Below are 17035 nucleotides of genomic sequence, written 5' to 3'. Positions count from 1 at the left end.
ATCGCTTTGGCAAGCGTAAAGAGGGCAATGCCAGCCTGACTGCTTCACCCGCCGAGTGAATTTTGCCTCCGTGTGGTGGGGCGGGGGGTGAAATTATCTTAAATGAAACTCTGGAACGGCCTTCAGTCAACACTCCCCCTGATAATGTGAAAGGAGAAACGCAGCTACTACACATCTGCTTGCCAAAGCCGCCCTAGGTTTTAGAAGAAAGAAAACCCACTTTCCAAAGCTCTAGGATCTGAAATCCCTGGTAGCAAAAAATTTATTTTCATGACTGAAGACAAGGAGAAATTTATAAACATATTCTAGCAACCAACCAATAAAACAGTAAATATTCCATTCCTGTCACTTATATGATCACCCGGGAGCAAAACATCCCAAACGGCTCTGCCATGTGCCACTACGACAACCAGGAGTATGAGACCACGTGCACATCACCTGTCCTTACTTCTTCCCAACCCCACATACGCCAGGGAAGTCTCTTTTGAAGGTCCACAGTGTATCCAGACATCCTCCGAGTGACTAGTGTCCAACGTTAAAAGGAGAAAAAATAAAGCAGCACACTCATTTCAAAGCCCACCAAAGACATCAACATTGTTAGATTCTCCTAAAAATAAGTAGTTCCAATTCATTTTTTCTCCCCCCAAAGACCATGTGCCTTGGCCAACGTTCAGCGCATGAGCAGGCTGTGCTTTGGTCCATCCACTCTCTCCAGCTTCTCAAAGTGTTTTCTGGCATTGCGGATGTTGATCAGCGTAGCCGCAGAAGCTAGGACGGAAAAGGGACAGGGGAGATAAAAAAAGTTAAAAGGGACGCGAGTAACCAAGTCCTCGGAAGTGAAGTGCTGCCTAAAAGCAACGTCCCCGTCAGCAAGCTCTCTTATTTCAACCCCGCTGCTCCCTAGCTGTGCAAAATTTAACGCTGGAAGGTCTGGGCTGTTTGCTGATCCCAGTACAACACTGAGGAAGAGTCAGAGTGAACTACGGTCAAGCAGTTTGCTCACAGGGATAGCTGCACCAGTCACCGCAGCTGCTCGTTTGCTGCTCCTCAAGCACAGTGTCACCGCAGCTGGTAATTCAGCCACAGGGTTTACACAGGTCTTCCCTAATTCAGTAAAGCATTTGAAAAAGAGGAGGACAGGAAGCATCAAGACTGTAAGCCACAAGGCTGTCCTGGGCAGCGTCTCTTAAGCACCTCAAATCCTACCAGAAGCAGTTGCAGTTGGAGTTGTGCAAACAGTTAAACAGTCACACTGTGCCTGTAAGGGCTGGCACTGCCGGCTGCAGCGTCTTCTTTAAGATAAATCGATGCTACTATAATTAGAGCCCTTGCCCACCAACACAGTTCAGGCAGCAAGAGCAAAAACTCAAATACGATCCATCTCTGCTTCCTCTCCAAAAAATCACCGGGGCTGCCAGATCAGAACAGCCCAAAATAGGTTATTAGACATGACCTACTAAATCAGGTCACATCTGTTATAGCGGTTCCCCACCGCTGCTACGATCCTCCACTCGACAGCAACAAATAGCTCAGCTGTCCGAGGCACGCGTCTCTTGCCTTCTGCAAGGTAAGTGGCTTTTTAACCGCCTTCCCCCACCCTCTGCTCAGACAGGGCAAGCCAGCAGGAGAGCAGATCCCTCTGTCTTTTAATTACAATCAGTTTTACTGCTTTGCCTGGCGTTTGTCATTTTCCAAGAGAAACACAGTTTAAACTAGACTCATTCGGCTTTTTGTTCCTGCAAACAAAACCAGGCCAGCGGCTTATCTTTGCTTCAACTTACGTATTGAAGGGTCTGACATAACCACCATCACGTATGTATTTGATGTAAAGATGTCAATGAAAGCAGCAAAGTTAGAGTTCCTGACCTCCATGCTCTGGAAAGAAGCTGCCAGCTTACTAAGAGGGGAGAAAAAAAAAAAAAAGAAAGAAAAAAAGAGTAAACGAACTATTACTGTAACATTGCTCAAACAGCTTTTGCGCCCACATAGCCAACGTCCCATTATTTGAGTTGTTGGTAACAAAGACGTGTTTTAAGTCCCCACTTGGCAAGCAACACCAGGTGCGACTACAAGTTTGGTTGTTTGTTTTTAAGAAGAAAAAACTCTTTAGCTTTAGGCTAAATGAGAACAATATAAAATGATCTGCACGTTGAACAGTGAAGGTAACTCCAGACACACAACCCCACTGACTGAGTCTGCTGTGCCCAAGCCGTCAACGTCACTTGCCCCATGGCTGTAACAGCTCAGCCACCCAGAAGGACAGCTGAACGCTCTGTGGATAACCAGCTGTCCTGGTTTCGGCTAGGACAGAGTTAATTTTCTTCCTAGTAGCTGGTATAGTGCTGTGTTTTGGATTTAGTAGGAAAATAATGTTGATAACACCCTGATGTTTTTAGTTGTTGCTAAGTAGTGTTTACACTAAGGCAAGGATTTTTCAGCTTCTCGTGCCCAGCCAGCAAGAAGGCCGGAGGGGCACAAGAAGCTGGGAGGGGACACCGCCAGAACAGCTGACACAAACTGGCCAAAGGGTATTCCATACCATATGACATCATGCCCAGTATATAAACTGGGGGAGTTGGCTAGGAGCTGGGATCGTGGCTCGGGAACTAACTGGGCATCAGTCAGTGAGTGGTGAGCAATTGCATTGTGCATCACTTGCTTTGTATAGTCTAATTCTTTTAGTATTACTATTGTCATATTATTATTATCATTATTTTTCATCCCTTTCTGTCCTATTAAACTATCTTTATCTCAACCCACGAGGTTCTGGTTTTTTCCAATTCTCTCCCCCATCCCACTGGGTGGGGGGCAGTGAGCGAGCGGCTGCGTGGTCCTTAGTTGCCAGCTGGGGTTAAACCGCGACACCAGCAGAAATAAGTATAAAACTGAAATATCTGGAGACAGCTCTGTAAACCATGCAGCCACTTCTCTCACCCTATTCAGGCTCCGAACACTCGCAGGTATTACCAACAGACTGGAACCTGGCGGCTGTTCAAAAGCCAAGCTACTCCAAAGCAAGCTTTCCACTTTTCCATTCGCCATATTGATAAGTATTGGGTCTGCAGACCCAAATAAGGGTCTGCAAGCCTCTTCCTCCCAAACCAGCATTGTGGCACATGGCCTGAAGCAAAGCTCTCCCACCCAACTTTCCGCACCGTTGACCGTCACTAATTTATCAGTTCAATCCTGGAACTTCCCTACCTTGCCCAGGAGAATGAGGCCTAGAAGAAAACGGTTGTTTCAAAACAAACCTCTTTCAACCATCAGCAAAGGAGGAAGTTACAAAAGGTAACAATGAACTCAGTTGTGTTTAAGCATGGTGCAATTTAACTACGGCATCTTGGCTTCCTGAGGAGTCACAGAACTAGTATTAATTTGGAGAGCCTTCGTGCTTCTGGCTGAAGCCGCAATACCTGCTGAGGTATCTTCCCCACCTAACGATTACACCAGCTCACCTGCAACTTAGCTTGAATTGTTTAATAATGTTGCTGATTTTCTCAAATCTGTGGACGTCCCGCTGTTCTTTGCATTGATAGTGAGAAATGACCTGGAAGGCAGAAAGAGAGAGAGTGCAGAGTGAGTTAATAATTTATTTCAGCACAAGTTTCTTAGGCTCGACAGCAATTATGGGAAACAGGTGGTGACCAGGACAGGGATTCCCTTTGCCTTTTGCTGACTGAATCTTGGAAACTATTTGCAACAATACTTGTGGTGCTTTCACGGTAAAACAAGACTCAGTAATACAATCACCAGGAAGCCTTTCAGAAGCGCAGATGCAAGTACGTAAGATATGCAAGAGACACTACTGTCCATTTGAGGTCTGAATACTCCAACTTAGCAGCGATTTAAATCTTGATTCGAAGAAAGAGAAAGTGCAAGGAGAGGAAAAAAATGCAAGACCATCACCTCAGGTAGGGGAAACAGACACTTGACAAAGGCTAGAATAGCTTTTCCTTCCTAAGCCTATCGTGCTGGAGATTCTCAAGGACTGAACCTGAGAAATTTCCCATTCTGCAACAGGTAGGATGCACAAGCACTGCTCTCAAAGCCAAAGCAAGCCGTTCCTCCCCAAGAAAAGCAGAACAAAGGCAGCTGGTTTCCTAGGGAGTTCTCTCTCCATCAGTTCACTGAGTCAGACCAAGACTGTGCTAAGCTGCCTGCATTCAGATCGGTTCCCCTCCTCTTCCTCCCACACAGCGATCCAGCAGCAACATGCAGACCTTAGTGCCTGGCTGCAAAGATTCAGAGGATCGAAAGTTTTTCGGAATCCTCGCAGTGTGATCCATCGCTCTCTCCCCCCGACCATCTTCACAAAGCTGGTAGCCTACAGCCCTTTACTCCTCAGCCAAATTAGCCAACGGGCCGAGAACTGCGTTTACTGCATCAGGGGAATGGCACACAATCAAATAGTTACATCATCTTTGTTCCCACAGCAAACCAAAAAGGAATAGTTTAAAAACCTTACGCTGTGTGCTTTAAGCTCTTAAGAATCATGAAACCAACTGCTACCAAGTGTCAGACACCCTTGTGCAAGGATTTTCAACTGTTACTGTTCTACCTATGGAGTCACATTTAACAGGCTTGCGAGAACTAAGTTTTTCGGTTTGTTTTTTCCCTTGAGCACCTTAAAACGATCACGTACTTCCTACTTTTTAAACCTGCCCAATTATTCATACAAGTACAGGTTTAGCCAGATTCAAGGATTGCATTCATACAAAAGCCTACATCGTATGCAAGTTCGTTCCTTAACTTTCCAGATAGGTTTTTCTGTTGCTGTGATTTGAATACAATTTCAGAGTAAGATTTCACTTCAGGAGAAAAAGAGTCCTGGGGGAAGTTTAAATATATGAAAAAAGTGAGAAGAAACAGTCTTTTAAAAAGTCACCATTACACTGAAAATAAGCACAGAATTTTTGTAGCAAAGATTATTCTTTTTCAGTAAAAAAATGTACTTATAACAAAAGTACTGTTACATACCACCAAGGTGGAACTCTTTATTATCTACAAAAGGTCAAAAAGCAGAACTTGCCAGAAATGGCAGGTGTTTACGTCTGACAGTTTAAGAAGTGAGAAAAGTAATGGCTCCTTTTCCACATTCCCTCCATCGTTTCACAATCAGACATTTGGCCATCAAGGAAAGCACTCAAAAAAAAAAAAATTCAAAACCATTCCTTCAGGTCAGCAAGAGTTTTGGTGCAAAGTCTGAAGAGACCAATCCAGAAACCAAGAGTATGGACAAACAAGCGGCAACGGTGGTTTTAACCAACACATTTTACCTTGCAGAGACAACAGATTGGAAGCACAGTTACCATGCAGCCGGTAACTTTGAAAGCCATTGCAATCCAATTGCTTGTGATCCTCTATCCATACTCCGGGTTTGTAGAGCATCAGACAAGAAAAAAACAAAACAGAAATCAAGACCAGTTAAAATGCCAGGCCAGGAGGAACTGAAAAGGCTTATTTCAAGCTAAAGAAAGTTCTTGCCCTGTGCAGAAAGGAATTATCAAAAGTCCCACAGCCGACAACAGAATGGGGATATGAAACCCCCTCATAGCTTGGAAGAGGGAAACACCGATCAAGCCCTCAGCTCAACTGCTAGAAGTGGAAATTTTGGGAAGGTCCCATGAGCCATGGAGTCACGTCAGCTACTTTCAATATCACAAGGCCTGGATCAATGCTTTCTGCCATCTGGCGCTGGCACCTCTCTTTGGGCTACTGCCACAACAGCACTTTCCATCCAGGGAACTCCGTCCTAGGCTGGGCAGAGGAACCCGAAGGGCAGAACTGCTGTATTCACCAGGAAAGTGGCTCTCTCAAACAGAAGCACTTCATCTGCCTCGATGATCTGAGCAAAGTTCCTCAGGTTCATTTCCAGCTGCTGGACATTGGGGATCAGCTGATAGACTATACTGGACCAAGCCTGTCAATAAAAGAAAGACACAACACAAGGGCTGCATTAGCACTTCTCTGCCTCATCCTCTTGTTAGGCAATGTGCTCAAAAACTGATTATTTGCAGTTCTGGGTGTTGATAGCCTAGGCAAGACTGAGAAGCTTCTCCCACCTCCGTGTCCAGCTATTTCTACTACAGTGGAGACTACCAGTGGTACCCCAGACCTGAGTAAACTCTTCACTACGTCAAGTTCTTCTCCGCATCAGTCACAGAGAAACTAGAATACTATTAAACAGGCTTAAATCACCCTAGTTTTAAGCTGGCAATGCTTCTATCTACTGCTCCCAGATACCCGCTGAAGTCTTCGGAGTTTTTTTTAATCTTGAGCGAGGTCAACACGCAGATGGATACTTGGCAGCTCGTCACTGATCCAAACAGAAAGCTCTAATCTAACCCAATGAGTCAGGAACAAGCCCAGAAGGGACTGGGGATGCTGTAACAGGCATCTGTCCTCATTCAGACTCAGGTCCTCTAAGCTCAGCTTCACCTCGCTGCCTACCTACTGACCCAGGTTTGTGTCAGTGCCTGACCACACGCTCCCCCCGAGGAGTCAGGGTGGGTATTTTTGTCTCCCATTTACCAAGTACCTGATATTTACCAAACGCTCCTACCATCCCACTTGCCAAACGCAAAGTTAAAAGCCCAAACCAAGGGCACAAGCTCTGAAGAGCTCCGGCAGGGCTGTTGTCTAGAATAGCACAGGTCTGCCGCTGGATAAGCTGCTCAAATAGAGTAACCAGCGTACGTGATGAACGTTAGGGATGCCTGCAGGAAGACAGGGTATGCCACTGCTGAGGAAGGCTGATTTCTAGAGGGAGCTGGGTACGTGCTTTGTGAAGAGTGATGTCTGGCGTACGGTACCGTATCAGCCCCAGCCAAACACATCATACACTGAGGGCAGGGGAACTTGCTACGGCTTTGCACGGATTTGCCAGGATCGTGAAATCTGCCATCCGAAGTCCCACTGCAGTCAAGAGAAAGAGCCAAACGGTCCTCACCTTCAGACAAGCAAGCCAGCCACCACGCTACCACCACTGCTTCTTAGCATTAGCTGGCACTTATAACGAGCATTTGCTCTCAGTGCAGCCCAGGGAGCACTCACCGCTCCCACACTCGGAAGACCTCTGACACTGCAGGCAAGACTGACCGATAGCAAAAACCCCCATCCCCTCCTGAAAGCAAAACAAATTCCCAGGACGGTAAATGCTCGTGTTTTAACAGTGCTGCAGAGAAACACAGGAAACAATTCCATGGATAAACATGACTAAAAGATGCAGAAGCTCTTTTTAAAGGAGCCAGGCAAAGTGTTTAAGCAGTATTAACACACTGACACCATGACTCCAACACATGGTGGGGTTTTACGTTTTCTAATTAAAACCAGGATGCTCAGATGCCGTTTACAACAGCTAACCTCCAGAAGTAGTTGCTGCAGAACTAAAAAGGGCCAGTCACTAATAAACCAGTAGCAACTAACCACTCGCCTTCCTCATGCTCTTGTTTTCAAGTGGGAGGGGGGAAGCCAGATACGGAGAGGAAGCTGTACAAACCTTGTAAAGTGTTTCATCCCAGATGGAAGTTCTAAAACAAACACATTCCAAGGGACGGGAAAGGCGCTTCAAGTCTTCCTCACGCTCTTTAAAAATCTGGGAAATAAAAACAGTTGAGCGTAAATATTTCTGCCTTTGGTGTGGTTGCTGTATTGCATTTACAGCATGCATTTCAAACAAATCTCAAGTACCTACAGCACTGGAGAAAAGACAACAGCAGAGCACGCTGGCCAGGACAGGCTGGCAGAAACCCCTTCCACTGGAGCAGCAGGGACAAGCAGATGATGGCTGTCTCGCAATAGATCTGACTGGGACTCACAGCTGAAATAACTATGAGTGTTGTGGAGTGGGAATGGAAGCGGACACGCACGAGTATCTCTGAGGACCTAAATTTTGACAAGTCCCTGGTCACAGGCAAAAAGCTCCGTCACTGAGAACAGGATAGGAAGAAAGCACCCGAGGTTCATCAATACGAGCAGCTCTGAGGCATCTACTTATCCAGTCTTCTCTTCTCACACCATACTCTGCCCTTAGAAGATACGGTTACAAAAAAAGGGAAGCAGGGGGAATAACAAAGACCAGCCAGTCTTGTACCAGGCTCCTACAGAACCGCTAAAAAAGCGGCAGGACAGCCAGCAACGTGCCTCTGCAGGGGAAGACACGACGACCACCTTCGCCTCAGCTTACTGTTTTCAGGAACATGACAGAACGTTAACCGATCCCCATGAAATGCTGCGTAGGCCAACACTTACCATTTGGGTCCTGGGATACCAAAGGCTTCAGTAAGATTTACAGAGACAGGGATTTGGCCCAGTATTTGCATGTTCTTCTGAGTAGCAGATACCTTAAAACAGATCTTGATGGGTGTGCAATGATACACATTGAAAGCATATCTGAAGTAAGGCCCCTCTTCCGTCTACCCCTCACTTCAGGGCCTCACTAGAGTCTGCACAACTAAGTAAAACCAGCATTTGTCCACTAGTCCCAAAACAAACCCGGACAGGACAGCATCAAGACGATTTTAAACTCATTCTTCAGTCTGGAGGGAAGGCAGATGGAAGTGGGGAAAAGCTCCTCGAATCAACCCTACGAACAAGCTCTTTGAGCTGTTTCTGCACTGAGCTGGAGGGCAGAACTAAAACTGGAAGAGGAGGATCACCACTCTCAGGCAGCATGAGTGATCTGAAGCCAACTCGCTACGTGGAAGAAGTCTGTCTATGCAGGGAGGTCACGGTGTGGTTTCAGCCACAGGACCTCACATGGCCTCCTCTGCAGCTGCCCAGGCACACACTCACCAGGAATCAGAAGAACGTTTAGTAAGACTTCTTACTTCAGACAAAAGCCAACAGCCTAAAGGGGCCTCCACACTCGCTGCAAGGCAGGGAGCGGCCAAGCAGCCAGGGATGTGCTCGTCTAACCCCCAAAGCTAATTTTGTTTTTGGTATCAGGAGTCGGTTGCTTTTCAGGTCAAGCTGAAAAAGGAAGGTTGGTAGGAACTCAACATCTTCCAATCTCCCTGCAACCTTTCAAAAGCTCCGAAAAGAACAGAAAACACCAAACATCTCTGAAAGGTTGATGCCCAGCCTTTGCAGGATGCCTCTTGGGGCAGAGGAGTGCTTAAGAGGTGATCTCTGGGCAGGCAGGCCAAACTGACAGAGAACAGAATCAACTGATAGAAACCACCTTCTAGTTAACTGCAAAAGTCTCAACTCTTTTTTTTGTTGTTGTTGCTGTTGTGCTTTAGAACAGAGCCTATGCTGGACTGAAAGCAACAGCTAAAGAGAAACCAACCGTCACTGTCACCACCACCATCCGAACGGTGAGCAGCGAGTTTAAGGTCGCTGGATTTCTTTCAGTTCTACCTTGCTTTCAGATCTACCTCCCTTCTGGAGCCAAGGTGTGGTGAAAGTACTAGAATCAGTGCTATAAAAGAGAAGGCTTAGAGTAGTTGTCACTAAAAATCATTCGTTCTGTTCTCCACTAGATTATATGCAAGAGATAGCGATGACATACAATTTAGAAAAGGCAGAAAAAGCTTAGAGGGCTTTGACAATTCTTCACATCTGAGAAACCCTTCTAGGAAGAGTGCTAATGGGGCTGTATTTGAAGTATGAAATCACAATGCATTAGCACAGTCAAAAGATGCTCTATTTGAAAGCATTTCTATGGCAACTATCAGCTTCTCACCAAATCCCGCTGATCCTCCTGCACCAAGTCCATCTTGTGCACTAGACAAAAGATCTTTGCATCAGGAGAGTTCTGAAGAATTGCCTCCAAGCATGACTGGTAGTAGTGCATGTCCTTCTCCAGTTCACGGCTCTCTACATCAAAGACATAGATGAGGACTTCTACGTTGCGGAAGATGTTGTCCCGCTGACTGGTGAAGTAGTTCTCCATAAAGGTGTCCTGTCTGAGAAGGAGCAGAGCAACAAAGCAAGGAGACTCCCGTCAGAGCAATCAGGTCTTGCTCAGCATTGTCAGGAAAGGTGCTACGCGTAAAATACCTCCTGCTAGAAAGGCAAGGTTTGCATTTTGAGCTACAGACCCCATCACAGCAGTCTAGACAAGAGCCCCACGGGTGGCGATGACATAAGGCTCCCTAAGCATTTCCAACCAAGCAAAGTTGGATGCTCCTGAAGAGCATCTGCTCGCCAGCCTCACAGGAAGCCGAAGCTTCCCTCGTGTCTCAGCTGGCTGCTCAGTGTCCTGTACAAACAGAGCTACATTGCTTCTGGACCCAGACTGGCTTTTAGAGAGTTGCATATAAAAAAGCCACAGCAGCAGAAGCTAAAATATAACCAAAACCATCAGTGTAGCCTGTTACTGCAGGTTTTAAATCTCCTTTAACTTCTGCTGAATATGGATGAGGCTCTGTCAGTGGGAGACCATTCTTTGAAAAGCTGCTTCCAGGAGCCATAGGATCACTGTCAACCTTCAGCATCGCTTCTCAGCACGCACCCCATTTGGATCAAGCTGGCGATAAGCAATTCTGAAACCAGCGTCACCTCCCACCACCTCAGGAGAAAGTCCAGGTGAAGGGCTCAGGCTTTTTGCCAGCAGAAGAAAGCAGGCAGCGAGGGAAGGCTGGAGCTACGCACTGCGCCTTTTACATAGGGATAACTCAAGAGACAGAGCAATCGTGCCAGCCTCTTCCACCCACCTCCACGCACAAGCCTAAGATGTGGCATCCGTTCTTTCCAGAGTTGTCTCACCAGTTTTACAGCGCACGCATGAAGCTTGTTCTATTCCCTTCATACATAAGCAGCATAGGCGTCCCTCCGGCGCAGGAGGACCTCTGTTTTGTTCCATCCCCAGCCTTATTCCCCAGAGCTAACCCCCAACGGTTTCAAAAGCAAAAGAATCAACAGTACCTACCCTCCGCAGTCCCAGAGGTTTAATACCAGGTTTCCTAGAAATCTAACATGGGAGTGCTCCACATCAACTGGAAAGAGACAACAGGAGTTTACCGACTGTACCACACACCCAGATCAGAGCTACCTCATCGGGCAGCCAAAAATGCCGTTCTTCACGACATAGCCCACAATTTGTAAAATCCCATCTAAACAACCTTGTTGTACGTAAATCGGTAGCTGAAGGCACTACGGAAAAAGACAGTTCCCAGAGTAATTCAAGCCTTCCTACTCTCTACCCAGGACACTATTCTCCTGAGAAGCACAGCAGGTGGTTCCCCTTGAACAACATGTTCTCTGATCTTTGTGATATTTTACAAATGACATTAGTTCCAGCACACTCTGCAAGGCCTTAAGCAAGCCTTAAAAAAACATCAATCAGTAACACAAAGAATGTAAACTTTATGAACAGGCCAAATTTACGGCAAAGAGGAAATGTACACCAATCCGTGACATTAAGTCCTCACGGGTGCTTCCCAGCGAGGAGTGTTAGATCCTGACAATTCATACCCCTCTTTCAGAGGAATCACTTATTCTTTTTTCAGATCAGTGGCTTTGGAGGGGGAAAAAAAAAAAAAAAAAAAGGGGCACAAGACACTAATTGAGCCCAGTGCGTCATCCTGCCAAAACCAGAGGTGCACAGAAGATCACCGCACCTCCAGCTGCGCTAGCCGTCAGCTGGCTAACAACAGGAAAGCTTCACCAACAAGGAGGACCATGAGGAGGTTCTGAACACTCCTCCAATAATAGGTGTAGCTGCAGCAAAGGCTGCTTCCTGATCAAAAAAAAGAGTTAAGGATAAAAGTTTAGCAGTAAAGCAGCAAAACTGAACCCAGTGCTGCCTCCCCTTTCACTCCAGCTTCCTACGTGCCCTCAGCTGAACTCAGGAGTGAAGTTCCCCATGAGGTGTGGCAGCTGGGAGGATCAGCGGACACCCACCTACTCCAGAGCAGAGGAGAGGCAGGGATTGCTGGAGGGAACAGCCTCGCCCCTTTAATGAAGGGGGTTTGAGCCCTGAGAACTTGCAGTTCAAACAAGAGGAGTCTTACTTGTGGCACCCAGGCGCCGTGTGTCCCTGGCGATGTAGTTTGCAAAGATAATGGATCTCATGCTGGTCTTCCCAGACCCACTTTTACCCATCAGCAGCACCTGGGAAGGAAGAAAAAAAAAAAGGAAGAAAGAATTAGCTACCACAGAGCACTAAGTCCTTCACGGCTCCCTCGGGGTTAACATCGTACTGCCAAAGCCACCAAAACACAGGACCAACATAGCTCAGATGTGAGTGCATCAGAAAAGAGAGGCAAAGAAGAGTACCACGCCTGGGAAAGCAGGAGACAGACGTCCTGACCTCCTTGCTATCCGTGGTCACTGAATCGCGGTCAGACTGAAAACCTTTCCATCTTGTTTGCGTTCTTGAACTGTGCCCCCTACCCTCTCAGGCATCTCTGCCCTTCCAGGCACCACACTCCTGCTCCTTCCACGGCTGCCTACCACGCAGAAGGACGTGCAGCCAGCCCACAGCCGCTGTCCGCCGGACCCCCTTTTCCCAACGCACGTTGGCAGAGGACTCATAACCAGCGCTGGGGGAAGAGCGGGAGCTGCTCCCGAAGCTGCCGCAGCCTCCCCTGTCCCCAGCCCCTTGTACCTGCACACTTTCCAAATGCGCTGGCACCACAGGTGAAGGCTCGATGTTTCTGATGACAGCAAAGGACTTTGCCAAGACAAAAGCACAGCTTTATCTCAAGCCTTTAAGACCAGGCTGGAAACAATCCCTTGCCCACTCAGCACTGGTATTCTCCACCCATTCCTTCTCTCCTAATCACACTCTTTTCCTTCTCGTAATGTGACTTGTTTTCTCTTCCCCAACAGAAGTGAAATACAAGTTACATTTCAAGTTTCAGGTGTCAGAAGAGCAGCAAAAAGTTAAAAGCAGATGAGACGGCCCAGTTCAAGTGCACCAGGCTATCGTGTAGGGGAGACACTCGACTCCAGAGTCCTGTTTGCAGATCATCAGGCCAAAGGAGAGGTAGCACCTTTGGTAGCCAAAAACCAGGGGATGACTGGGGGCGGGGGAGAAGAGGGGAGGCAGTCACACAAGGCAAGACTCTGCATTGTGATCTAAAAATATAAATTTAAAAAACCCCAACAGTGACAGCCAACACAGACTGGCTCACAAAAACAGCTGTTAAACAAGTTCCAGTTACAAAGTCAAATTCAGCCTTTGGCAACAGCTCTGAAAATCTATCATCAAGGGTAGGTTTAACGAGAGCGCAACCAGCCCGAGTCTGCCTGCCCAGCCCGCACCAGTGCCAAACGCTAGCTGGGAAGGCGCTCGCTCGATTCCCAACCTCGCTCTGCGACTGCACGGCAACAGCTGCCAGAATCTCAGGGCAAAACAGGAGAGGCAGAATCGCACCGTCCTGTTTGCACAAGTTATCCTTCCGAGAGCGACTGCAACATTTCACAGGCTGGCGAGCGCCCTTTCCAAAAAGGAGCTGACCACACGCCTCGATGATCTGGTAACAAGGACCGTTCCTCAGAGAGACAGGCTGGTCAGGTCAACACCTACCAACCTTTCCGGAGCAAACCCCTAGAAAGCTACGCTGTCTTCTCCCCTGAGCTACACACAGAGCAGAAAGAGAGAACAACATCTCTTATTTCATACCACCTGCAGAAAAAGCACATGCAGAAACTCAATACGGCTCCAAGGCACAGCCCAAGTCAGCCTACGAGCGAACCCAATTCCCAAGTTTTAGACCGCGGAGGCCTTTCAAAGGGGTCAGACACCAGCACGTAGGGCCAGGCAGGAAACCCAATCCTAGCACACCACAGAAAAACAGCCATATATTCTCTACACAGCCGCTTTAACGGCTTTGAATATGCTTACTGCTGGAATACACACCTCGCCCCCCCCCCGCCCCGCTTCTCAGAAAAAGTGCTACTCCTTCCCCATGTGTTAAAGTGTCATCCTCCCAGGAGCCCTCAGTGAACGACGGGCTCCCCACGCAAGTTTCTCTAACACATCAAAAGGGTCTCCCCACAGGCCAGCCAAGCGGGTTAGAGCATATCCTCTTCCCTCACGCTGCGGGAGGTACGCAGTGAGCAGAGGGTTTTGCAACACGTACCAGAAACGCTCACACAGCAGTTATCGTGGATGGCTCTGCCACTCATGCCAGCGAATAAACTCAAACCCGACTTTAATTTCTAGCACTTTAAGCAAAGGATGCATCTGCTGACTCTGAGAGCCTTAAGAGGCACCTGACAGCCAAAGAACACACTGAGGTACAGATGCAAACACGTTAACGACAGTAGCAAACGTAGATGGGGAAGGAAAACCCAACTGCAAAGGATTCTCCTTTCAGTTCTTACCTTTTTCTTCATGGCTGTGCTTGGCATCACCCACCTACAGAGAGAAGACCATCTTCTTACATTGCTCTACTTTCCTCACTTACAGGCTTCACTTCACCATCCAAATCCCACCCACAGAAGTACCGTGCAAAAGGGGAAGCACTCCCATACTGACATAATTCCCCCCAACCTCCACCTCACCAGGCACCTGACAGCTTCTGCTCCAGACAGCATAGGGAAACTTCAGCAAAAGCCTCCTACTGTTAGAAAACCCTCTAACACGCCCATGATGAACAACGTTCCCGTAATTACACGGCCGAAACAGGCCTAAGCAGGATAAATGCGGCCAGCGCTGGAAGGCAGCGGGAGACACCCGCACAGCTGCCACACTGCTCGGGTCTCCTCGCACACGGCAGCCGGGGCCGGCCTCACCCGCGGTCCCTACTCCTACCCCTTCCCCCCGGGATGCTCCGGAGCCCGCACCAAGCAACCCATGACCGCGGTGTCACACGTCCCCGCTCCCCGCCCGCACCGACCACCGCCCGCCTGCTGCCGCCGAGACCTGCCCACCCCCCCCCGCCCCGGGCCGGTGCCACCGGCCGCCCAGACAGCCCCCGGCCCCGCTCCCCCCCGGCTGTTCCCAGCCCCACCGGGCCCAACAGTAGCTTCGCCCCCCGGCTTAGCCAGTGCCGCCGGGCCCCGCCGCCCCCCGCTACCTCTAGCCGCGATAGGCGCCTCCCAGGCCGGCTCGGCAGTGCCCGCGGGCGGCGGCGGGGGTGCCTGCCGGCCTGCCCGCCGGAGGCGGCGGAGCTCAGCGGGACCGAGCGCCCCCCCCGCTCCGGGGTAGGCCTCAAAGCCGCGGCCTCGCGTGAGCCCGCCGCGCCGCCGGGGTCTCGCCCGCTCCCGTCGCGGCGCCCGGGACCCCCCGCCCCCCCCCCCCAGCGGCGCTCACGAGACCCAGCGCTCGGCGGCCGCCGCCGGTCACGTGAGCGCTCACCCCGCCCCCTCCCGCGCGCCCGCGCCCCCTCCCGTCATGTGATGCGGCGCCGCCAACGGCGAGGCGGGCGGGGCGAGGAGAGGGAAAGGGGCGGGACGAGACGGCAGCGAAGCACCGGCCGCCATCTTAGGTGTGGGCAGCCCCTTTCTGGCAGGAAGGGATTTATGGAGGCGGGAAGGGGGGGGGGGGCGGCGCGGCGGCCGGGGGCGGGCAGGGGCTCCCGGCGCTGCGTGCGAGGCCTCGGTACGGCGGCGGAGCCCCGCTCCGTCCTGAGCGGCAGGAGGGTGCGGGAGGGTAGGGCTATGGGGCGGGCGGAGGAAGCTATAACCAGCGCCTCCCATATGGTCTAGCGGTTAGGATTCCTGGTTTTCACCCAGGCGGCCCGGGTTCGACTCCCGGTATGGGAAGCATCGAGTTTTTTTTTCTACCGGGGCGGGGGAAGCGCCGCCCGCCCTCCGCACCCCCTGTTCCCGCAGGGTCGCCCCCCGACTCCTTCGGGCCGCGTTTTTTTACACCTCCGCAGCCAAACTTCTCTTCCGTAGGACGCGCTCTGCCTCGGCAAACCCTGCCACCTCAGTTTAAAATGTTCAAGTAAATCGGACAACAGAGCACCTAACGTGGGGATAATCGTATTTTTTTTTCTCTAATGCAGGCAAGAAAACCGCCGCTTGTGTCCCACAGCGTGTTTTAAACCCCCCTGACTATTGTCCGAGGCAAACAGTATTGTACTGCAACTCTAGCAGCAAAAATCCGCTAAAGATATACATACGTAAAAATACATACGCACACATATATATTTTATACATATATAAATAAGTGTGTAGGGCTAGTCATTTATGAAGGGAAATTCCTTAGCAAAGCCAGGTATGTCCAGGAACATTTTCGTTAACGTGTGTATACTCTGACAGAAGGCACACAGGGTGGGCAATGGCACGCCTACCCACGAGGCTTCCCCACCAGAAGTTCACCCAGCGAGGGCAGGGCAGTCCTCTTGTCTGTGTGGAGAAGCCGGGGTCCTCCTGGGCACCCCCCCCCCCCGAAGCTGTAGGACTCAGAGGGGCCCGTGGCCACCGGGCCTGCTGTGGCTTGCTGGGGTGCCAGAGACCTTGGCATCAGCAGGTCTTCGGGCAGCCCCCGAGCTGCCGCTGCCACAAAGCCAGAGCCTCGGCACCTCACGTATCCTCCCTCAGAGCCTCGTCACCTCACGTACCCCCTTAAGAGCCTTGGCACCTCACTTTATCTCCCCCCAGAGCCTCGTCACCTCACGTATCCCCCCTCAGAGCCTTGGCACCTCACGTATCCCCCCTCAGAGCCTCGTCACCTCATGTATCCCCCCTCAGAGCCTTGGCACCTCACATACAACCCCCCAGAGCCTCGTCACCTCACGTATCCCCCCTCAGAGCCTCACCACCTCACGTATCCCCCCCCTCAGAGCCTCATCACCTCACGTATCCCCCCTCAGAGCCTTGGCACCTCACGTACAACCCTCCCCCGCCCGCCGAGACTTGGCACCTGACACATTTCGGCTTTAAGAAAATCCCAGCCTGGCAAGAGCTTGGGGCACGGCGCCCCGGAGCTGCCTCTCCTCCCGAGGAAGCCCCTGGCCAGCACTGCCTTACTGCCGGCGGTCCCTGACAGGGCTGCGCGTCCCACGGGCAGGTCGGGGGGGGGCACTGAACGCACGAGAGCGCCCGCCGCGCGATGACATGCCGCTCTGCGCATGCGCGCCGAGCACCGCCCCTATATAAGCGCGGCGGGCGGCGGGCTGCGCCTCAGAGCGGC

The 17035-nt window shown here is 50.3% G+C and overlaps 1 protein-coding gene and 1 non-coding gene across 3 annotated transcripts; one reads left to right on the top strand and one right to left on the bottom strand.

Moving 5' to 3' along the window:
* Positions 1 to 230: 230 nt before the first annotated feature.
* Positions 231 to 15061, bottom strand: LOC127019652 (ras-related GTP-binding protein A). Of its 2 annotated transcripts, XM_050901811.1 has the most exons (10): positions 14973 to 15061; positions 14278 to 14311; positions 11958 to 12057; positions 10874 to 10940; positions 9686 to 9908; positions 7499 to 7594; positions 5798 to 5920; positions 3456 to 3547; positions 1782 to 1897; positions 231 to 768 (listed from the first exon to the last, which is right to left on the bottom strand). In XM_050901811.1, the coding sequence occupies exons 2-10, from the start codon at positions 14302 to 14304 to the stop codon at positions 671 to 673; spliced, it is 942 nt and encodes a 313-aa protein (XP_050757768.1). In that variant the 5' UTR covers positions 14305 to 14311; positions 14973 to 15061; the 3' UTR covers positions 231 to 670. The 2 variants fall into 2 exon arrangements, with proteins under 2 accessions (XP_050757768.1, XP_050757769.1); XM_050901812.1 differs by lacking the exon at positions 5798 to 5920.
* A 527-nt stretch (positions 15062 to 15588) lies between these two features.
* On the top strand, positions 15589 to 15660 carry TRNAE-UUC (transfer RNA glutamic acid (anticodon UUC)). Its single transcript has one exon. It is a non-coding gene; the product is annotated as a tRNA-Glu (tRNA).
* Positions 15661 to 17035: the final 1375 nt, after the last annotated feature.

The sequence above is a fragment of the Gymnogyps californianus genome, chromosome 9, assembly GCF_018139145.2.
Source record: "Gymnogyps californianus isolate 813 chromosome 9, ASM1813914v2, whole genome shotgun sequence".
Lineage (NCBI taxonomy): Eukaryota > Metazoa > Chordata > Aves > Accipitriformes > Cathartidae > Gymnogyps > Gymnogyps californianus.
The sequence above is the reverse complement of the archived record's forward strand: the minus strand, read 5'-3'. Positions and strand labels throughout refer to the sequence as shown.